Raw genomic sequence first — 24,476 nt, forward strand, 5'->3', positions numbered from 1 at the left:
GAGACACAGCCGACATCAGGTTTGTTACAGCATTTGTTACAGTGTGAAATTTGAATTAGCCACATGCTTTAGTTTGTATAGATTATATTGCTACAATGTGTGTTACAACATTCAAATTACTATTACTAAATGAACTGTTTTGCAAATAAGTGCTTATTAGCAGCAAATTCAGAGAATATTGACTGCACACTGTAAGTTCCATGTAAACAGTAAATTCATTTGTTTAGACAAAATATGTTATGTTATCGTAAAAAAAATTTATGCATGCATGTTTATTCATCCATTTTCCTCACTGATCTGATCGCCGTCATTTACTTTAGAATTAAGATTAAAAGCAAGTCATTGTGATGGTCAAAATGAATATAAGTATGAAGGTATGAAATAAAATAGTCTTGTAACACAATAACAGTTTTCTTTTCAGGAAATAGTGGAAATTCACTCTCTAGATACCAAAGCTAGTCTGTGAGTGCATGTGTCACTGTTTGTGTGTCTGAAAAGAATGAGCCTGTTCATCCTCTTCAAAGCCAGCAGGCATGAAAACATCTGGATAAGAAGGAGAGTGATGGAGAGCGGCCCCGGGGCCCGACCCTGCTCCGAGTCTCTGAGGGACAAAACAAAGACAACAAAAAGTCCAAAGTGAAAGCCAAGAGGATGTAGATGTCATCGTGATGAAAGCTCCTCTTTGTGTCCGGATGTAAGAAATTGTGTGCACTAAAGGCACCAGGTTTCAAAGTGCTGCGGCACAAACCACTGAATCCACTTTCAAAAAAAAAAAAAAAAAAAAAATCCCAGAACACGTATGATGAGAAAAAGGTACGTTTTGAAAACAGACCTTGAAACAGACTCTCCCTCAAGAATGTATTCTATTATCATTATTTTTATTGAAGTAAATATCAGTTATTGTGTAAGTATAGTGTAAGCAGATTGTTGGAATCCTGTGCAGCACAATGAAAAATGAAAAAAATAATACACACACAAATAATATATATATATATATATATATATATATATATATATATATATATATATATATATATATATATATATATATATATATATATATATATATACACACACACATATATATATATATATATATATATATATCTGAAGGCTCTGAAAATAAAGTTTAAAAAAATTAAGCCTGATGTACGATGAACTGAAATAAAAAAATACCTTATTTCACACGTATTCACATATGATAAATACTGAAAAAAGCATATGTGAGCGACCTTATATGTTTTGAATTCACCACTACTCACTTTTTTTCCGACTGTGCTTGAATGACGGATGCTATGGATATTATTTTAAGATGATTTGTTGATCAGTTTAGGTTAAAGTCTTTGTCAAACTCATTGTTTCTCATTGATCATAATGGTCTTACAACTCACTATTACTAGAATGTGCAGCTGCAACTTTATCAGGTCCTTTGTGCTACATGGCTGTATAGAAAGTGCTATAAGTAAAGACTCATACATTGTTACCTTAGAGAGAAAGGGAGAACAAAGTCTCCGTTTGTAGCTGAACTTTCTGCTTGCAGGAGATTTTGTTGTTTCTAACGCATAATTTCAGTTTTTCTCCCTGGTGATGACCCCTCTGACCCTCAGGTCCCCGAACTCCACATGTTGTTATTGTTGTTTTGATCCTGCCCTCATAGTAAAGTGATTTAAAGTAAAGAACCTTTCATGATAAGAGGAGCTGTGACTCCGCCCCCACAGGGAAAGAAAGCGGCAGAGAGAGAGAGGGAGAGAGAGTTTGTGACAGCTCGTGTTTCATCCTCAGACATTTTCAGAGGCAGCTAAACGGTGCGGGACGCACTTGTGATGTGAGGGACCGTCACCCCGTCTCATCTCATCTTACGGTTCTGTTCATTTTTCCCCCTTTTTCTTTAATCATTTATCATCCGGAGTGACGTCAGTTTAAAACAAGACTGTCATTATTCGCACGTGTAGATGTTTCCCTGAGAGGCGGACCTGGTGCTGCTGGGAGCACTGGCCACATCTAATCCATTTCTGCTGCTTTGGATCAAATATCAGGGAGGATGTTCCCCATCAACAAGTCTCTTGACTTCTTCACGCAGTGACGGTCGATGGCTGCGGAATGGAGATAGCCTTGGTGAGCTTTGAGAACGGTGGCGCCAAAGGAAGCGGAGGAGGCGGCGGAGGAAACAATGCCGAGGAGAGCTGCCGGAACGCGCTGGATGTCCCTCACTCGGGCTTCGTTCAAACTGGACTCGGGGAGGACTACGGAAAAGAGCTGAACACCCGGGGCAGTCCTCGTCAGAATCAGCAGCAGAGCTCCTGGAAGATCAACGACATGAACAACACTTTCAGCTGCAGCGAGAACGCGATGGATGCGCTTTTACGCGCGGACCACAGTCCGCACCTGTTTGACGATGACCTGCTGGACATGGACATGGACACGGAGAGCAACGAGAGGGTCCTCATCAACATTGCAGGGTTGAGGTATGAGACCCAGCTGGGCACTCTGAACCAGTTTCCCGACACTTTGTTGGGAGACCCCGCAAAGAGGATAAAATACTTTGACCCGCTGCGGAACGAGTACTTCTTTGACCGCAACAGACCCAGTTTTGACGGGATTTTGTACTTCTATCAGTCAGGAGGGAAAATCCGCAGACCTGTCAATGTGTCAATTGATGTATTCGCAGATGAGATTAGGTTTTACCAGCTGGGGGAGGAGGCCATGGAGCGGTTCCGAGAGGATGAGGGCTTTATTAAAGAGGAGGAGAAGCCGCTGCCCCAGAATGAATTCCAGAAGCAGGTTTGGCTCATATTTGAGTACCCGGAGAGTTCAAGTCCAGCAAGGGGCATCGCCATCGTGTCAGTGATCGTCATCACCATATCCATCATCACCTTCTGCCTGGAGACGCTGCCAGAGTTCAGGGATGAGCGGGAGCTGCCGGTGACCAGCCGGCTGGACAACAGCACTGCTCCCCGACCCTCCCTCACCTTTACGGACCCCTTCTTCATCATCGAGACCACATGTGTCATCTGGTTCACTTTCGAACTCTTTGTGCGCTTCTTCGCCTGCCCCAGCAAGTCGGAGTTCTCCAAGACCATCATGAACATCATCGACATCATGTCCATCATGCCTTACTTCATCACCGTGGGCACGGAGCTGGCCGAGCAGCAGGGTCAGGAGCACCAGAACGGACAGCAGGCCATGTCGCTGGCTATCCTGCGAGTCATCCGTTTGGTCCGCGTCTTCCGAATCTTCAAACTCTCCAGGCACTCCAAGGGCCTGCAGATCCTGGGTCAGACCCTGAAGGCCAGCATGAGAGAGCTTGGATTGCTCATCTTCTTCCTCTTCATCGGAGTCATCCTCTTCTCCAGTGCGGTCTACTTTGCAGAAGCGGATGAACCAGAGTCGCACTTCTCCAGCATCCCCGATGCCTTCTGGTGGGCGGTGGTCACCATGACAACCGTGGGCTACGGTGACATGAGGCCAGTGACAGTAGGAGGGAAGATCGTGGGCTCTCTGTGTGCCATCGCTGGTGTGCTGACCATTGCGCTGCCAGTGCCGGTCATCGTGTCCAACTTCAACTACTTCTACCACCGAGAGACGGACCAGGACCAGTCCTCTCTGAAAGATGAGCCCAACGGCGACAAAGACAGTCCAGAACTGAAGCGCAAAGGCAGCAAAACATCCAACAAATCCCAGGATGTGGAGAACAATGATGCGTCAGTGGAGAAGAATATCAAAGCCAACAGCAGCATGGACCTGAAAAGATCCCTTTACGCATTCTGCTTGGACACACGGGAAACTGACCTGTAGCTCCTTTAGAGCCCGGAACTGTCCAATAAGCCCCCCCCCCATTAATGCACTCTTAAGTCTTTGCACAAGCAGAGGATCAACAGATTGCAATCCTGAAAAGTTAAAAGAGGGTTGATTTATAAAAAGCACATGTTAATCCTCCTCATTCGCTGAGTAGAAGAAGAAGAAGAAGCACACTGGCCCTTTAAGGGAGGGAATACCTTCAAAAGTACATTAAAGTCGTGGCTGAATTACTGAGGAATATAGGACACACGGTCTGTGGTCCAGATGATCAAGCAGGACTTGGAATAATTACTTGACAAGGATTAACTGCAGCTGCAGACTCTTGTACATACAATTCACTCCACCATCAGTAGAAGAAAAGCCAAATTTACTTTTCCCTAGGTTTTGTCGTTATGTTTACGCTGAAGATTTGCATCTGCAGCCATGTACATATGTTTCCTACAGGCCTATTTATCATCATCATGGTGTGAGTATTGCTGTATTTGGAGAGAAGAAAAACTATTTTTGAGACGCAGGCACCTGTTTCCTCCACTCAGGTTCTGGCCAAGGAGCAAGCGTTTCCCTTTTCTTATCAACTGTTGAGCTCCTCACAGAGGACCTGGAGATTTTTAGATATTGAACAACAGCCTTGGTATTTAGACTAAAAAGTATTTTTTAAAGGACATCATATGGAAGTACTCTATTCAAGGAAGAAAGCCAAGAACGTGGACAGCGCAGAGACCATCTGGAGTGAGCCAACATGTCAATAACCAGGTCAGTGAGGTCATATTTTGGTCATTTTTAAATGTGATGTTGGTGATTCAGCACATTTTCTCTTTTACATAATGTGTGTTGTGTCCTGTGAAACCTTAAAACATCAACAAAATAATGCTGTTTGTAGTCACAGAGTGGCGTATTTTCGGGTTATGATCTGGCAAATCTAAATGTCTGTCTGAAAAGAGAGTGCTTGACAATATTAAATTGCATAACTGATCACATGAATAACTTTCTTCAGTATGAACACGGTCAAAACATTTTTTTTCTATGCATTGGACAGATTGACTTTACTTTTTGTGCACCAGACAAACTTTCAATTTTGGTTCTCTGATCTTGTTTGGCTGTTCAGATTCATTTGGTTTAGCTCCTGCTTGGGGCCAACAGGGGTTATTGGTGGGAGAGTGTTCTGGTGTGGTGGAGTGAATTAAATGGCTGCATGTGTGCCCTGGCAGCAAAAGAAATGACCAGTGAAACATAACATTCCTGTCTATTTGATCTAAATTTCACATTGTTTTCTCTTGGTCTTCCCAATTTTTAGTCTCAGATTTGACTCAACCGACTGTCAAACATTACTGATGGAGCTTTCACTGAAATGGATGTTGTGTGCCTTTAACATTCTGTTATAACCAGGTTGAATAAGTTTGACCGGTAAAACTGAAAGTGCCGTTGAGGTTTTTTTTTTTCTTTTTTAATGAAGGTTTGAAAGGTACAACGTCTAACTCAAAATACTTTTATTGCCACTTTTATTGCAACAGTATCTTTGAGTACTGAATTTGTATGTGTATATATGTGAGTCTTTATACAGATACACACATTGCGGAACACCACTTAATACTCACACTCATAGCCACCAATATGTGAGTGTTCCAACAGAGTTACGTTCAACATATATTTTTGTGTTTTGGAGCTTGAATGAAATAGTGATAGTAGTAGCACTAGTATTGACACTTTGTATTACAGATTTATTCAGGTTCATCATTGTGAGCAAGAAAATTTTTTGTTTGCCTCCAGTTTGCCTCTGTTCCCAAAAGTTAAAGTAATAGCTCACTATGGACGAATGTTGCAGAGTAAAATGACATATTAACCAGAAGAGCATTCTGAGACCTCCACCAAGCAGGATAATATTATTTTAGTGAAAGTCTATAAACATTGGTTTTCCAGAGTTTTTCAAAGGTGAAGCCGTTTTGGTTCTCCTCTGGCAGAGGATTTCTACAGTGTAGTCAGGGGCCAGGCCAAGACCGGTTTCAAAATGTGTCTTGAAGTGAATTCACAGTAGGACAGGGATCCAGTGCAGTGAGGCCAACACTGGAGTGATGTTGTGCTTTCTGTTAGAGCCAGTTAGAAGCCTTTGCTGCTCAAGTTCTGAACCAGGTGGAGGCCTGAGAGAGAGAGAGAGTTCTTGTTGATGCCAGTGAGGAGAGAGTTACAGGTGAGAGAATATGAACGCATGAATACATTTTTGTAAGTGGACATGTGAGAGCATAGCTTTGATTTTAGAGACCATTTTTAACTGAGGGAGTCTTTCTAATGTGAGGATCAAATGAAAGTGTAGAGCCAAATAGGAATTCTGGGCTATAGGAGTTATGTTTTTGAAGAGGGGGCAGAGGCTGCTATCAGGGAGGCTAGGAGAGTTTGGTGAAGCAAAAACTCATATTTAATGTTTTGCCTAGTTCAATAGAAGGAAAGTTTTGTGTGTGTTTTCAATCTTGTCTTCACTGTAGTGGAAAGATACAGTATGTGCTTGTGCTGAATGATTTGACCCACTGGTAGCATGTAGACTGAAAATACATTGGGACCTAAAATGGAACATTGCAGCAGCTCACAGGTAAATTTGGCTGCGGGTGAAGAGAAGTTCCTCGTGTGGAGGTGTGGTCAGCGCGAGGGACAGGGAGAGGCACGGCAGCTCTCTTCACTGAATTATATTCGTTGTCACTTGCTATTTATAACCCCTTACGTAGCTCTCCTCCTAAGTGACGGAAGGCAGAGCATGTGCTTCAATTGAAAACCTCATGCAACAACATGCAACGCTGAAGGCTGCCTTTTTCGTCAATATGGGACGCAAAACTCCACTTTCCCACTATCAGTATAGTACGCCATGGCAGTGAGAATGGTTTGGCCCAAAAGACACATCCTTTCTGGAACCTTTGCCTGGAACAGAAGTTAAGAGAGTTTAGAGTGTAGTTTTAAGCTATTTGGATCCTTGGCGTCAAGAGTGGCTTCCTTCAAGAGGTATTCGCTCGTTGAAGTTTAAAAAGGCTGAAGTACTGGTAGAATACTGAAATACTTATAAAATCATGCAAAAGACATTTTGATGAAATCAAAGCAGATATGTAATATAAATAAATCATGATCGCAGTGTGTCAGTGGCTAGAATTTTTCACAAATTAAAAGGGATTTTTTTTATACAGGACTTTCGACTATTGACACAATTGCGCTTTGGTACTGTAGGTGGTGAGGGTTTTTATGAAATGTGCCATGGCTTGAAAAAGGTTGAATAACACAGGCTCCGCTACTCACAAGCTCTGCCAGTCATTATCATAGAGACTTCTTCCAAAATGATGGTCACCTCGATATTGACTACAAAGTTCACGGATATTTCTAGGGCTGGGGAAAGGGATGTTTGAAGTCTTGATGGTTTTTTTTTTGCTCTCGAGTATTGGTGGGCAGTTGAAGCTAGAACAGCTGAGTGACAGTGACATTAGTGGCAAGTCAATACAACAAACAACACACAGCTGGAACATTATCACATCTCCACAGTGGAATCAGTGCTTCACTATTGCTGACCCAAAAATTTGAAGGATGAAGTTTGACCTGTTTAACAAAGGACAATCAAAGCAGATTACAATGAGCTTTTTCTGATACGCAGATCAGAGCAGCCGTGTGTGCGTGTGTGTATTTGTGTGAGACAGTCAGCAAGCTGTGTTTGGCAAAACAGTTGATGCTTCAATGAGAGAAAGACCAGCACAGTTGGAATTTGCTTGATTGTCAAATCTCTTTTGTCACAGGAACCTTTTTTATTCGCCTGTCACGTTGCTCATCACTTACTGTAACTGGCAGATTCCATCTGAAGCAACTTGGTAATAGGAATCATGGCCCGTACTCTCTCATCTCATCCGTGTAGCCACACAAAACCTGAAACATCCATTTTATCCCCTTTACTACGCATCTTCCGTTTTCCTTCGTACAGCAGATAATAAGAAACCTGTTACTATTGCTACTTTACCTTTAACTAGCGTGTAATTTTACCCAAATACTTCTATGGGGGTATTTTTTGGACAATTCATTCAGAACAAAATAGTTTATTTAAAAATTTTAAAGGTAGTTTGGAGTACTTAAGGTTGCATAGTGGCTCATTCAAGAATGCTGTCTGCCCCAGTGCTTTTTAGCCAGCAAACAGTTAAGTTTCAATGAAATAAAAAAATAAAACAAAGGTTGCTTACAGCCAATGTTATTGATGAAACCTTCTAGAGAGAATCCCCAGAGATTTGCTTTTGTTGAGCAATGAAACATTTGCTAGCAGGACAGATTCTCCATATTTTGATCTATTATTGTTGTTGTTAGCAGAAATATAATTCACGTATTTTATATAATTATGTGGTAATTATGTTGTATTTGTGTTCTATAACTCATCATTTCATATTTTTTTTGCTAAAATAGTGAACCAACAACTACATATCCTCGAATAGCATCAAGCTTTATAATTGAAATTGCGTTACAAACGCCCTTTTCTATGAACGGCATTTGTTTCTGAAAGCAGCTCTTAGATTGTAGCCTCGCTTCACCAGCACTGAGAAAATGAGTTGAGAGATTAGATTCCGGGCAACTAAAATTCCACTGACTCAGCTATTGCGGCGCTCATCCCGGAGCGGCATCCAATCATTTCATGGACTTTCATTTTTCCGAGTGATCCGGGTCCCCTCGCTGCCTGGATCTGGTTGGGTTACGTAACCCTGTGTTTTAACACACAAACACTACAAACAAAACCAAGGGTTATCTCAGCGTGACTGTGAGCTGCGGGACACGAGTGCGTCGTCCCCGCGGCGTCACCTCCGCCAGCAGGACAGCATCTGGACGCAGTCGACCGGAAGCCGACCGACGTGTTCGCCTGCATCTTTGATTACTTTCATTCCAATTCACTCAGTAATTACAGCCCTCATCGCCATCGCTCAACTGCTCTGGTTGCATTGAAACAACTGTTTGATAAAAACACTCTGGGGGGTTTCTGAGCAAAACTCAATTAACAAGAGTGTTAGAGCTGATTACCAGTGACTTGGAGGGAGAACATTTGTTTTCCCATCTTATCTAGTTCTACTTTATATTCTCCAGGTCCCCAGGAGGACAAATAGTATTTATGAAGATTATGCTCCTGCACATATGGAAAATCTCCTCTGCTTCCTCTTCATCATGCGTTCACAGTCAGAGGTTGCCTCTAATATCCTCCTGAGTCACACCTGTCCTCTTCATGTGTCACATTCTTCAGCCACCTAAAATCTTGGCTTGGCGATCTTGATCTACTATGAAGTTTGCGGTCCTTGAAAACAGATGAGTGTGGCACTTTTTTTAATACTCTGATTTTCACACACAAGCTTGGGAAGCCAGAGTGGAAGTCGACCAGGTTTGCTGTGGCCAAAAACAGAAAAGGTGTGAGACACAACTTCACTACGCAGAGAATGAATGAGGAATGAAGGAGGATTGCTGATATGATGGGTGGATTATTTTCTATTCCATTGAGGGACCTCGTGAACACATTACAGATATTGCATCCACCCCTTGTTCCATCTAACGTATGTCTAGAACTTGAATAATGCTTAGTGTTTGTAGGAACCAACTGGTTGCGCTACCTGTCAGACTGTGAGGTGATTCTCTCTGCCATTGCCATGAATCTCCTATCGCTTACCAACTATCACTGCCAGATTGCCCTTTCATTGGAGTCTGTCCTGTGACATAGTTGAAGGGGCACTATAATGCTTTTCTATGTCTTGAGTTAGCTGTAGTGTTAACAATATGGAATGTCACTTGAACATATGCCGATGAGTGAATCATCCATTTCGGAGATTTTTACTGCATATTTTGGAATATAAGTCCCATATAAGTCGCACCTGACACCGGACTGTGAGTCACATTTTTTAATGCTCGCAGTCCTCTTGAAAACGGTCACACGATAATGGCTTGTCTTCTTGAAATCTGTTTTTGGCACTGAGGGAGAGGTATGAATTTTAGCCTTTGTCATGACCATGTTACAGAGCCTCTGTGGATTAAGTTTGTTTTTGAAGGCGTTGCAGGATGTGACCATGTGGACTTTTCAGTCCCAGAGTGACACAGAATTCAGCCCTCTGTGTTGCATGTTGACACGTGTTTTTCAGCTGATGCATGTGTGCATTTTCCTGACACAGTTTCTTACGTCAAATAAAGACTGGTGTTGGGGTCCGGATCTCCTTTTGCTCTGAATAATCACTTGTGCTACTTCACTCCAAATGACCCTACGTTTCACTCATTAATGTCAGTAAGGCTTATAGCCTCACAGGTTTCCACATACCAAGTAGCAGCGAAACTCCATCCATTTGAACTTCATGTGCGAAGCACCACAGAAGGCTGACTTCAGCGTCATCATTGGAAGCAAAACTCCTCTAGCTGTTTGACACCTTGGGAGTGAGAACCAATTGGATGAGGAAAATTATGAGGACAAGCATATGAACTAAGGGAAGAAGGGAACATCTCCACACATAAACATTAACGGAGTTCAATGCCATGTTTTTGACATTCTCTTTCAGAAGGTGTGTGGTCCTGTTACAAGCTTCATGATGTAGTCACTTGTTGGAACCAACATCACATGAAGCTCATCACCATGATGCCAAGAGTGTTCAATGCAGTAATTTGGATTACTGCAAAGGTGGCTATTTTGAAGAATCTGAAATGTAAAACATGTTTTGAGTAATTTCACACTTTTTTTGTTTCATACATAATTCCATACGTAAATCTGCAATATAAATAGATACAATGGAACCTCTGTTGTCAAACGTCCCATACTTCGAACAAATCGGAGTTCGAACAAAAAATTTTCAGATTTTTTTGCTTCGGATTTCGAACGAAAATCCAGAACTGGAACTTGCAGCAGACACTCTACATTCACTCCTAAAAAAGCATATTTTAAGGCTTGGAACGCATTATTTGTTTTTCCATTAATTGTAATGGGAAAAATCCATTCAGATTTCGAACAAATCGCTTCTCGAACGGCCGTCTGGAACGGACTGTGGTCGAGATGTGTATAAACTCATAGTGTACAAAGAGGGAAGCATGTTAGTTATTGCGTTATGAGGCAGCAAGTACAAAGTAGTCAGAGAGAGACGGTACTTGCTAGAATTAGTCCAGCCACTTGACTGATATCACTTTTTGGTTAAACTATAAATAAAGAGGTTTTAGAGAAAGACAGGAAGCCAGTTGCTGTGGAGGATAACTGGCTAATGGGAAATGATGTGGCTGTCCCGTCCACCATTGCAGCTGTAGATCAAGATGCTGTCAAGTCAATGCTGGTCCTGATGAGAAGATGTCAGAGCATATAATGCGGTCGGGCTCCACGTGCCGTGTCTTCCATTGATGGCTTCTATGTGAACGTGAGCCACAGATGCTGCGGAGAAGGGTGGCCTAGTCTGCTACAGTTACAAATCTGCTCAACGTTTCCTTTGTGTTGCCTGTTAACCAAACCGTGATTTGTCACTGTTAACAGAGAAACTTTGTCATGTTTAGGAAGCCATGTTCAGGAAAAAGCAATCTCAATAGTCGGCAGGTTCAACTTCGATTCCTCTGGAACCTTTTCTCTGAGGACTTGAAGGGACAACTGACCTTCAAAGGTGGCCTCATTTTTGAAAGAGATTTTCTTCCAAACTGTCAGTAACAATGAATAGAAGATCATCTTTAAACGGAGCTGATAACTTAATGCGGACTCTTTCTGAGCTCTGTTAGTCTCTATGTGATGATGGCGAAGCTCCATTGTGGCTAATAGCTTTTATGTCGCTGCTACGATAGATGAGCATCAAATCGTCTGCTCCGGTGTTCAGCAGTTGTAGCTCCCTGTCAGGATCAGCTGCACCGTGCCAGCTCGCCGGATTACAGCCACCGCCAGAATGTAAGACCTGGTCCTGGACGCGCTCCCTGCGTTTTGTTGTATCTGGCTAATTTGCCCACAGATAACTAGGGTTTAGAGCTGATTACAAGTGTTGTTGTGGTCGCGCTATATCACTCTCAGTCTGGACAAATCTGGTGTCATCGCCGGGTTGATGGAGGATCAACTGTTGAACCAAAATGATGGTGAATTATTTTGTTTAAAAGGTCCCGATTAGGTTTGCCAGGCAAAAAAAAAAGTTGAGTCATCAAAACTGGGGTGGAAAATATAAAGATGGGCTGAAATGAATTGATATTTTGTAACTACAGAGAGACATGAAACCAAGAAGAGTGTTGAATTATTAGAGGATAAATTAAGGATATACTTGGGTTTGGTGCCACAATACTTATTGAACATTAATACCACACATACCTTAGTTATGCACATTTTTCTCTTTAGATCTTTTAGGAATTTTTTCAAGTGATTTTTATGCTTTAAATTTGAGAATCATTTTATTGAAAGTTTTTTTTAAGTTTTTCCCTTTGAGACAGTCAAATGTGTACCCCATAATAATGTGTTGTCCTGGATAGACAACTCAACTTAACTCTTATACGTTCTCTCTCACTCTTCTTCATTTATGACCTAAACATGTAGCTTATGTTTCTGAGTAATTTAATGGTATAAAAACTTTTACATTTCTCTAGTTTCTTTTATTGTATCTTATTTTATTTTATGTTATTTTTTATATAAAACTCGTCCAAACAGATTTCTGCTGACTTGGTCACCTTTCCCTATGAATGATGACTCAGGGAGCTCTCTGCCTGAACTCCTAGGTGACCTCACTGAATTCTCGACCTCCCTTTCATCCACTCGAATATGAGTCAGATTAACTTAGTGCTGTGTTATTGCTCTCCCTGTGAGTCACAATAACATCAGCAAATGAATGCACCACCGAGTGTCCCTGAACATCCAGGAGCCTGCTAACAATTATAAATATCCACACAGCAATTATTGTCATGGAGCTAATTGAGAAGCGACGCAATAGTCATCACTTCAAAGTTGGATACGTCATGGCAGACAATCTAACTTGGGAATTAAGCAAGTCTGTAGCTTGTGAGACATATATATATATATATATATATATATATATATATATATATATATATATATATATATATATATATATATATATATATAAGACACAACAAAATCCAGTTATCTGAAGCAGAACTTGAACTTGTGACTCTAAGCACCGCTCAACCTCAGTGTCTATTTAACACGTAGCTTCACTAAATGACTAGCAAACTCTTCAATGTTTGACTGAGGTTAATCTTCATTCAACAATACTATTTCACGCTTTGATTCATCCTATTCCCATTTGTTCTAAAAAACTCCCTGTCTGTTTATGACATTGAGATTTGAGCTGTGTCCTCAAAAAAACTTGAAGCGGATTAAAAAACTTTCAATCCCCCACAATCATTTCCCTGCGTAGCTGTCGAAGTGACTGGCGTTTCGTTTTATGGAGAGAGTCAATCTGAATCCGAGACTAATCCCAGAATGTTTGCCGCGTACTCGCTGTCAACCGGACCGGAGCCGGTTCCGTCACTCAGAGAATTGAACACACATGAGAATATCAATGTTTACATGCCACATTTTTTTTTATCAGGATTCTATTTTTACCTTCATAAATACCTTTAATCCTATGCTATCTGAGGCTTTGCGTGACCGAAGAGCAGGAGGAGAAATGGTGTGGAGCAGCAGCTAATTACACGGCTGTTACCGCAGAATATCCAGTATGAGCTCTTATAATCAGCCGTGACCACTCCTAATCATTACGTGTCATCACAACTAGTCATCTTCAACGCTTCACATCAACCACGCTGGATCATCACCCAACCATGAGCAATCCACTCTGGCTTTCACAAAACATGAGCAATCATCTTCCCTGACCAATAAACACATTTTGTTTCAAAGAAGTAGCACCCCGGGAGTGGTGAACTGCAACTTTGCACCCACATTGTGATTTATTGTAGCCACGTCTTGCAGCGGCAGCAGTGATGCGGTCGCTGTATCGGACCATCATGGTGAAGAGAGAGCTGAGTCACAAGACGAAGCTCTGGATTTACCGATCGATCTACGTTCCCACCCTCACCTATGGTCATGAGCTTTGGGTAATGACCGAAAGGATGAGTTTCCTCCGCAGGGTGGCTGGGCGCACCCTTAGAGATAGGGTGAGGAGTTCGGTCATCCGGGAGGAGCTCGGGGTGGAGCCGCTGCTCCTCCACATCGAGAGGAACCAGCTGAGGTGGCTCAGGCATCTGATCCGGATGCCCCGTGGACGCCTCCCTGGGGAGGTGTTCCGGGCATGTCCTACCGGGAGGAGACCCCGGGGTGACCCAGGACTCACTGGAGAGATTATGTCTCCGGTCTGGCCTGGGAACGCCTCGGGATCCCCCGGGAGGAGCTGGAGGAGGTTTGTGCGGATCGGGAAGTTTGGGCTTCCTTGCTCCGAATGCTGTCTCCGCAACCTGACCCCGGATAAGTGGCAGAAGAAGGTGAAGGTGAAGGTGAAGGTAAATATGAATGATAAGAATCGTCAATGTCAGTGAGCTGAATTGGACCGCGGGTGGCAGTGTTTTGTAATTCGCTTGTGCAACACACAGAGGACGAAGAAGAAAATTGGAACTTGTGCTGCTGCTTTCAAAAGCGTGACAAGTCCTTCAAAATACTTACGGATAATAGTAGTTTGGGTAATTGAATCATCTGTTCTTTGCCCCACAATCAGCAGTTCCTGAGTTTTTCTTTGAAATCCAATTTTGAGTTGTCCCAAGATAAGAAATTTCAAAGTTAAATTTGAGCAATTTGCAAGCTGAGACAGGCTGTGGAGGCGGAGCTTCAGGAATACCGGCTTAGTGGTACAAAATACCAGAATACACTCAATAATAATAAATGCTCATTGTTGTTTAAGTCGCAGGGTTTAGAGCAAGTGAAGAATGTAGTGGTTTATAACTCAGAAATGATGGTAAATTTATTTATTTATTGCTTGAGTTTTTTTTTCTTAAAATTTGTTTTTTGTCTCTTAGGAAATGCAATCAGTTTAATTTAAACAAAAAAATCAATCACCAGGATTGGAGTACTACTTGGATGCTACTTGCTTGGATGGTGCCACTGGCGGAATGTTTCATGTGGCTGTTTAGCCAAATCACAAGACATAAAAAGAAAAAATTGTACTGAATATCTGTCCCCATTTGTTGATGTGGAAAACCTCCAGTTTGTGCCTTCATTTGAAACATTCTGAAGACAACTTCTCAGAATAACTGGCATAACTCTCAAGGATGAACTCAGAATGAATGAATTTTTCCCCTGATGCTTCCCTGTCAGCCAATCACATTGGCACGGCAATGTGCCGGTTCTGGTTCCTGCAGGCAATTTTGAACCAGTTGAACCTGACAAGTTGGTTTGTGGATGGAACCAACCGTGACTTCACCACAGTGGTTGATCAGTGCTCAGCTGATGGGCAATGGGGGTGAAGTTGAACACTGGTGAAGAAGTGGTAACACACATGGATGAAAACAAGGCATTTGAGTTCAATAAAATGCCTGTAGTTTCATTGGTCTGATATGACAAAGCACAATCTTGGCGAAATTAGGTTTGTTTGCCTGTAAATCCCACAGTTTCGCACTATGGTTGGTTGATGGGCTGCAAAGCATCATGGGAGTTGTTCATGTTCATTTCAACTCACTGTAGCTGAGTTTATTGTTGAGATGAATGGCACCTCACCAGCTACGCTCACATCATGATGCCGTGACCTGGTCGAAGTCATCTGATTCGCATTTTTTATTTTCTGCGTCATGTCAGCCGTGGTCACACGGCCTGGTGCTAAATGATAGGTTGGGAACCTCTGCCTTGATAAATTGTGTTTCGCATCTATTAGCTCAAGCAAACGTGTTTTCTTGCCTGTGATGACATGCACACTTTATTTCAGAGCCTTTTATGACAAAAGCACCATTGAAAATGGGCATCGACTGCTTTATACTCACTGGTAATTTACTTTGGTTTGCATTTGTGCAAATATTTCCGTCCCACTAATGTCTTTCCAGTCTCAGCAATATGAATATAAAAAGACAAAGCAAACATGACTTCACAAACCTGAACAAGCTCTGGAATTCTTACAGTCGACGTTTAAGAATCTAAATAAGCTAAAAAAAAAATAATGTTGAAATAAACGTGTTTCCTGTTCTCTCGGAGGTTTGTGAATCTTGGTATTTCACTGTTTGGTTTGAAAGCCAGTCAGAGATATATCCGATGTGACCCGCTTAGCTCCTCGCTCTGTTAGGATGAAGGGATGCTGGAAGCAAGAGAGACAATGAAGCAGTTACGTAACACACATTACACACATGAACGTGGCGCGCGGACTCACAAACAGTGGGAGTCTTAAAGAAGCTTGAAAAGACATATATATATATATGTATATAAAGCTGTCCTTTTAATCATGCCCATTAGTTCTGAGTTTCTATTCAACATTTAAAGTCAAAGTAAAATAAAATACATTTAGAGTTCAAATTTGGGATGATAAACAAAGACCGACAGCAGCTCAGTGTGACAGTGTGAAGCAACAGCACAATGGCATTTCCTGGTCTCATTACAACGTGCTGAAGCTCACTCAGGCTATTTTGAAGCGGAGTGGTGAACAGGAGTGGCGTAAGTGGATGTGATCACGCCAGTAAATAGAAAACCATTTCCTCATCGGCGAGTGGTAATTAAGGGTTTTCAGCCGAGCTGCTCAGCTGGCTCGAGGTCTGTGACATGGAAGTGTACGACTCAGATGGGCTTATATAACCTAATTGTTTAGCCTGGAGAAGTGCTGTTATCTTTAAAATGGAGACGCAGCAACGTGAGGGCTCGGACTAATCTAATAGACGTACGCTCCTCGCTGAATGCTAATGAATCCAACCATCTCAGCGTTCTCGCCTCCGTCCTGCTGAGGTTTGTCTTCGCCGTGGTCACGAAGACCAACCAGATGGAAGGTTTGGCTCCCAGTCGTTCTCCACGCACGGCCGCTTCTCCTCCACCTTCGTGTGCCGTTGACTCATCTCGCCAAATGTCTCTGGGACTAATGAACGCCACGTGCAAGAAATGAAAATAATGACACCAGGAGGAACCAGGAGAGATTGCTGATATGCTGCTTTCCCTCTTTACAGTTTTGCTCACCACAAGCTCCTTTCTAAGGAGTTTAAAAAATGACTACGGCTTCCTGTGAGGAAGAGCTGTCTCCTTGTTTCCACTGTGAATGTTTGCTGAGCAACGATCTCTTATGGCGTGTCCGACAAAGGACTCCTTGACTTCTTTGGAGACATATTTCCATTCATATTTACTCATTCATTTCATGTCATAGCACCACATATAGACCCACTCTAACTTCCTCCATAGGCACTTTTGTGACTTTTTTAGCCTATGCAGACTTGCAAACAATTTGATATTTTCTAATAATAGAAATATTGATCTGCACTTGTCAAAAATTAAGGTAAACAAGCTCCATATGCTTTTTTGTGTTTAATTCTTGACATATTCATGATGACCATTAATACCATTTTAGTGCTGTCGTGTGTTGTGCCGGGCTGGTTCCATGCGATTGCGTCCCTCCAAACATACTCTGCTGACACTTTGCTTCGGTTGTAACTTCAGATTGCATATTATTCATTCATATATGTTCAAGTAAAAATTTCCTTTTACAGTAATACTATTATCATAGTCTTACAAAGTGGAAAGATTTCATGGCATGATTGCTGATATCATTGTAGACAGGTTTTCTTTGAGGCTGATCATTCATTCTGATAAAGTATTAAAATGAACTTCAAGCGGGAAAGTGTTTCCTCAGTGCGCTAATTTATTATGCTCAGAGTGTTTCCTCTGCCTTCACACTTTGGGAAATCATAGCGCAAATAGGAAATCTAACTATTTTGAAAGTATTGGTTTCAAAACAGAATTAGTTTTATTTATTATTATATTATTATTATTATTATTATTATTACAGTGGTACCTCGGTTTTTGAACTTCGAACAAATTGGAGTTGGAACAAAAATTTAATGTTTTTTTTGCCTCGGATTTCGAACGAAAATCCAGAACTCGAACGCCCCCGAAAAAAGCCGGAAAAAAACATAATGTGCGCGAACCGATCAGCTGACCCACAACGCGCTTTGTTATTGTGTATAACGCAGCCTCTGTATGCAGACGTGTCCCGTTAGCTACATGTACTGACTGTTTTTTCCTCATATTGAGGTGTAAAACCTTTCCTGTCTCCACACTGGACCATGGTAGAGTGTCACAGGGGAGGTGCTCGCTCTCCACACCTCCGAGGCTGGAGCGCTCACTCCAGGGTTTGATGTCCTGTTGTGGGCTGGAGCTGGGACAGGGATGAGGCGAGTCTGGGACAGAGCGTTACTTGGTTTATGACTTTGTCACAGCCAAACTGCACAGAAGCGCACATTCAGAGCTGGACACGCACCGGGCACCTCTTCACTTCTGGAGAGACGTCACTCACTCGGCAACCCCTCCCACATGCAGCGGCCACACACATAGAGGAACAGCGCACCTGCAGCAGACACTCTACATTCACTCCTACAAAAGACTATTTTAAGGCTTGGAACACATTATTTCTTTTTCCATTCATTGTAATCGCTTCTCAAACGGCCGTCTGGAACGGATTGTGGTTGAGAACCGAGGTACCACTGTATTTGAATATATGACAGATTTGATATATGAGTTAACGAAATTTGAGAAGTTTGAAAAAAAAAAAAAAAGTACTGTTTTTGGCCGGTTTTCTGTTGCCTCCTTTTTGTGTCTGCCTTTATGAGGCATGGAAACTACTGTCACTGAAAACTGACTCAGCATCATAGTGAACCTTTCTTCATCAGTGAAACTCCAAATACAGACTTGTAGCGTCAGAGTTTCTGTGAGGGGCAACAGTATTATGAGTTAAATACTGTAGTCGAGCAGCTACTCCAAGCTGCGGGGAAATGAGGATGTCTGTGACTGGGGAGAGAGGAGGAGAATATATAGAAGAAAAACAAAAACATTTAATAAACAATTAACAGTTTGATTTGAATAACACCATTACACATGCATCTGACTTAAAATTCAGTTTGGCATTATGTGTTTAACTTGGCTGTTATTGATGTCTTTTAAGAAAGTACATGCGCTGGGAATAGTATTATTATTATTGTTACTACTACTGCTAATAATAATAATCATAATCATAATAAATAAGACTGATTTTGAGGTGAAATGCCTGGGGAAATGCATTCATGCCTGTTATGACCACAGTTTCACCAATAGTTTCTATAGATTACATGTATTTTATATTTATTTGTATTATTTAAATGTGCTTCCATGGCAGTGGTGAAGATTCTTAGGCTTCCTCTTCCTCAGTGTAGGTGCTGTGACTCTCTTTCTCTCCCCATTTGTCAGTCGTGTTGCAGCAGATGATGCAGAAGTGAATTCATCAGCCGCTCATGTGGAAGCGTCCGGTTAGATAACCGGGGCCTTTGTTTCCTTGTTTTCTGCTTATTTGAGTAAGTCGGTTTGCAGTGACCCAAAACACACAAACACGTCCAATTCCCGAATTATCAGCTGCGTGAAAACACGTCCAGGATACGTGCCAACTTGTCAGGCTCTGGACACATTGACCTGCTTTACTCACCGGTCAGGTTTGGAAATTTGGCATGGGGGGGGTTAATCTAGATGGGACGAGGAACAGATAACCTGTGTCAGCTATTTTTAGGTAAGAGACAGTCAGATGGAGGTGGTTTTGTGCAAAATCACCACATTTGTTTGCAGAAGGCGGCTTATTTTCTCCAAACAACAGCGATGAAACATGGAAGCTGCAGGCCGTCTGTCCGATACAGTCACATCAACGCTCCAGCAGTTAAAGGTGCAGTCCCTCTATGGTCTGTAGCAGAAATATATAACAATATTGCACACTTGGAACACCCTGCATAATATTTCATGTGATTCCAGTTGACAGCATCATAGCCACAGTGTGGTTATTCATGCCACTTTCCCATTTGCCTCGTAAAATGACACTCATGGAGACTCGCTATCCTCCATATATTTGTGTGAGTGTTGAGTGTTGTATGATCCCCACTGGGCACTCTGGTTTCCTCCTACCATATAAAAACATTCAGAGGCCAGTTGGTTGAGTTGTCCATAGGAGCTAGTGTGTGCGTGAGAGGTGGTTTGTCTATATGTGCCATGTGAGAGGCTTGACAACTTGGTACTTGTGTCCCCCACCTCTGCTCTGCCGGGATGGACTCCAGCCTCGTGGGACCCCAATGGAGAATAAGCAAAAGAAAATTGATGGAACTCAAATATGAGTGTTTTAGTGTTGTGAGTATTCTTTATTATTTAAAGGGAGCCATGAATAGTAACCATGGTTTAAGAGTTATCTACAGTGTAAGCAAATAAAACATCACCTTCATGCATGGTGAAGTGTCAAAGAGCCACTTGCTGTCACAAAGTGCATTCATGTGACCGCCAAAGTATCATTTGGATTTATGATGCCCAACACGCTTGGCTTGAAAGATGAAGAATCATGTTTTTACCGGTGAGGGGAAGGAGAATGTATATGCCAATCCTGAAAACCTTGAGGTCAGCATCTGTGAATCTGCCTTCACTGGAGAGTACTCTGCTTGGATAAACAAAACTGTGAACTGTATGGTGTCCAGGTTGAGAATGAGCACAAACATGTGAACTGAGGGAGGAAGAGAACATCTCCGCACATAAACAGTGGCCGCTCTCATTCAGCATCTCAGTTAGGAGTTTGTTTGCCATCACGTTTTTTCTGTTGCACTGACTTACATGTTACAATGTAGCAACAAACATCATGCCAAGGTGGCATGTGTGACGGTTTCATTTGTATTAACAACAAGTTCTTTTGAGCTGCTTTGAATGCTTCGGTAATGGGACTCACAAACAAGGTGATCTGTTTGTATGTGCCCTGTGATGGACTCGCAACATGTCCACACCAAGTAGCTGCCAGTCCGTTTGTGTTTCAGTGTTTTATTTGTGTTCATAAAATGCTTAAATAGTTTTCCATTTTCAGTCAGAGGTGTGTGTGTGGGAGTGGGTGTTGCTAACACTACGCTTCATAAAAAGTTGTAAATGTATGACATAGTGTGAAGAAATACCTCATACATTGTTTACTGTTACAAAAGGCTGGCCGTACTGAACTTTTTGCACCTGAAAATTATTTTTGTGTTTACGATGGTAGCACATAGGGATGAATTTTTCATCATAATCATCTGATTTCATCACCTGTCATCTGTCTATCTTGTGTGTGAGGTTCCTCTATTAGGAGTTATAATTGCATTTCTCTAATGTGGAATATTCGGCACAAATTCTATGACATTGTCTGTTGCACATAATACGGTATATTTGCCAGTATATCCACCGATCTGCTATAATGCAGTGATAGGACCAGATGGGCTGTTATCAAATATGTGTTATTTGTATTGTTGGGCAGTGAAGTATATTCTTAGTTTACTCCAGTCTGCTTGTACTAAACAGCATGCGCTGTAGAATTTTGCACTTGACGCTGAAACGCAGATGAAATGTTAAAAATAAATATGGCACTTTTTAAGACATGTGTAATACGGACGTCACAAACAATAATTCATGTGTTGATTCCATGGCAGCAGATATAATGCAGCCCAAAATGTGTTATATCTGTTGTCTTTTATTGGTGTGCGAAATCAAGTATTTGGACAATATCGGCTTATCGGATATCAATATAACGTCGCTGTAGGACATAGTCATATCATTGTATTGTGTAGGTGTATGTGTCAGTGCGTGTTCATGGCACCGCTGTGACCCTGGATCTTATTACGTAGGACCCTGAAGGTAGCATACGAATGATGACAGTCTATCTGTCTATCAAAGGACAAAAGTACAATATCTTGAATTGAATAAAAGTGAGAGCAGAAATCAATAGGACCAGTGGAAATTGTGTTGCTATATTGCTACCAAACAATTGCAATTGTCTATAAAGGCATTACCGTACGAAGCAATCAGCGCCACTTTTGTATCCTACCTTGTGCAGTTTTCATTGAACTTGAAGCCTTTCTTCCGTGTGCGGTTGCATTTAATTCAATTCTGTGTGTTTTATATTGAGTGGCTGACAATGCGAACGCGCTAAGAGAGTCCGACTGCCTCCTGTGTTGCGGCAGCAGTTTAAGAAATATCAACAGGTTTGTGTCTATACTGCAGAAGCTCTCTGTACTGTAGTGTGGTGTATTAAGCAACGTTGTATCTGCCGTGTATCAAATGAACCAGAAGTGAACATAAGTTATGACTTAGTAACGGCCCAATTAATGTGAAGCACATCGCATTCTCCCGCACGTTAATTAGAGCTCTAGGGTCATTTCTCAAGGTGAACATGCACCTGACAGCTTCAGGGCACGGATCACATAAGAAGCCCCGACCTTTAAACTTTCCTCCCGAGGCTTTGCAGCTCACACTTGTTCCCCTGACCCCCCGACTTTGAGGGTCTGAACGTGAGGACGTGATCTCTGTCAATGTTGCGTCTATTTTTAGTGTCGGAGGGAAAATCCTGCTCTTGCTCTTCCGTTATCCACGGACGAGGAGGCACAAGTGCGTCATGTGCTTGCTTTTTAAAACATTCCTCAGTGCGGCGTCACGTTCGTCTTCACGTGCCACGTCAGTCACACATGAGCACACGCATTTAATTACTTGATGGTAATGTCGAGCAGAACGACAGCGTTGTGCTGCTCCAGTTATTGGAGCGGAGATGCTTGTTGGGGTGATGCTCTCTTACATACACACACGCAAGTGCCATGGCAGACAGGGTCACATGATTCGTTTGACCTATCACAGCGACCGGTGCTTGATTGAATCTCATCTGTCGGTCAGTGCCATGGCCAATAAAGCCCGGGGCGGACGCTTGGTGCAAGCTGTGCCATCGTGTTAGCTGTTGTCACTCAAGCCAGTTAAGTGTGGTGTGTGTTTTTACTACTGTGTTGTATTGAGTCACCTTTCTAGGGAACAAATATCACCAGAAATATAAATTATACCAGCACTAAAGAGGGCACCTACCTCCACCAAACCGCTCATTTCCGCACCCATTTTATTTTTTTTACCCGATATTAATTCCTGATATTTAATGTAATATCACTGCCTGTAGTGAGGCCAGTCAGACAGCAGGTGGCCAACACATTATAAAGCTTCTACGATACGTGCAAGTAGTGCAAAGTTTTAGTGGACCAGTCCAAAAAAAAAAAAATGCCATTAAATAACCATAATTAGGTAATAAGAACAGTTTTATTACATGTAATTACATCATCATTTCAGATGTACAATGTGATCATTTTCAAATTTAGCACCTTATGATGAGCCTTCAAGGGGATCCAGTTATTTGAATGTCAACTCATTTGTCCTGTCTCTTAAGTCAACTAAAGGCTGGCCTTCATTTCCATGCTTCATGTTAGAATATCGACAGAGACTCAGTAAGGACGCATACCTGAACAACGGAACCCCAACACTTTACTGGCTGCTTGTTCTATATTTTACAAAATATGAATGAAAATTTGATACAAATATTTGTGAAAAATATTGCGGACAGACATTTGAGAATCTACTTGTTGTAGTAACGCCATGTGGATTTCCTTTATATGTGACATGAATATGCTGTCTGTCAGTCCTGTAAGTAGTTGTTCATGGTCCTAATGAAACAGACACACAGCAAAGTTTGTGTCTGTTAATTTTGTCCAGAAACATGATACACACATTGGAGATAAAAAAAAAACAAATCAATGTGTAAACATGAGCATCAGGAAAGCTAGCAGCAGAAGAGGGTGACCCACGGTGCCAGTACCAGGGGAGGAATGAAAGCAGCTCGCTGACACTGTCTATAGTGCAGCAGGTGGTGGGTTAAATCAGAATAAGCCTTTTGTATGGCAGTGGTCAGGTGGATTCCTGAGGTTTGACCTGAGCTAGGATTTCACACTATCAGCCTCATGACTGTGCGTTATTGAAGCTAAGAAAATGAATCAAACCATATTTCTCACCATGACAGACTCCCATCAATCAGTCTGTCTCTTCGGCTATGCTATTTGAACAAGACTGAAAGGGTAATTATGACCATCTATCTTTGCCCGGGCTGCTGTCGTTGCTTTCGTTGCATGTTTTCTGGCTTGGAAAATTAATGTCCAAATGAGATCTCAAGATTGTGCACTCGGTGCTTTGTGTCCTGTGTGGACACTAAGTCAGATATGACCTCATAGCTGCAGAGCTGCCAGTTCCCGGAGGGTGTCACGGTGCCTTTGAGCAATACACCTCCAAATGACCTTTTTCAATTTGCCATCATTGGAGGATCTTGCTGGCTCTTATGTCTAATTGTTAAATTCAGCGGCGCTTCACAGAGCCCAGATCGTCTCTGTGAAGTTACCAGCGACAGCGTGTTGGTAAAGACAGACATGATCAGAGTGTCTCGCTACACTTCATCTCGGCACACTCTCCTTCTCAAGTGTAAAGTCGTGGGCGACTCTTTGATTCGTTCCACCGCAGAAATTGGGAGACAAATATGGAGCCATGTTTGGCAAACATGGGATGAAACAAGTGTTCTTTTGGCTTGACTGAGGAACAGCTCACTTTCTCCCTGGATAAGTTGGGATTGCATAAATATGTTGTTAAACGTTGCTCCAAGTTTCTGGTTTCAAGTCTTCTACTTACTATATTTTTTTATTCGCCTATTTATTTATTTTAAGATAATGTAGTATATTTTTGATTTATTTTATTCATCATACTTCAG

At 42.0% G+C, this 24,476-nt stretch overlaps 1 protein-coding gene across 1 annotated transcript in view; it reads left to right on the forward strand.

Annotated features, from left to right (window-relative positions):
- The first annotated feature begins 1,779 nt into the window (after positions 1–1,779).
- The window catches only part of LOC128757526 (potassium voltage-gated channel subfamily A member 1), a 30,917-nt gene continuing 8,220 nt past the window's right edge, over positions 1,780–24,476 (forward strand). Inside the window, exon 1 of the mRNA XM_053862880.1 lies at positions 1,780–4,551. Within this exon, the coding sequence (XP_053718855.1) occupies positions 2,101–3,795 (1,695 nt within the window). The 5' untranslated portion in view covers positions 1,780–2,100 and the 3' untranslated portion in view covers positions 3,796–4,551. The remainder of the gene's footprint in view (positions 4,552–24,476) is intronic.

Source organism: Synchiropus splendidus, chromosome 4, assembly GCF_027744825.2.
Source record: "Synchiropus splendidus isolate RoL2022-P1 chromosome 4, RoL_Sspl_1.0, whole genome shotgun sequence".
In the NCBI taxonomy this organism is placed as follows: domain Eukaryota; kingdom Metazoa; phylum Chordata; class Actinopteri; order Syngnathiformes; family Callionymidae; genus Synchiropus; species Synchiropus splendidus.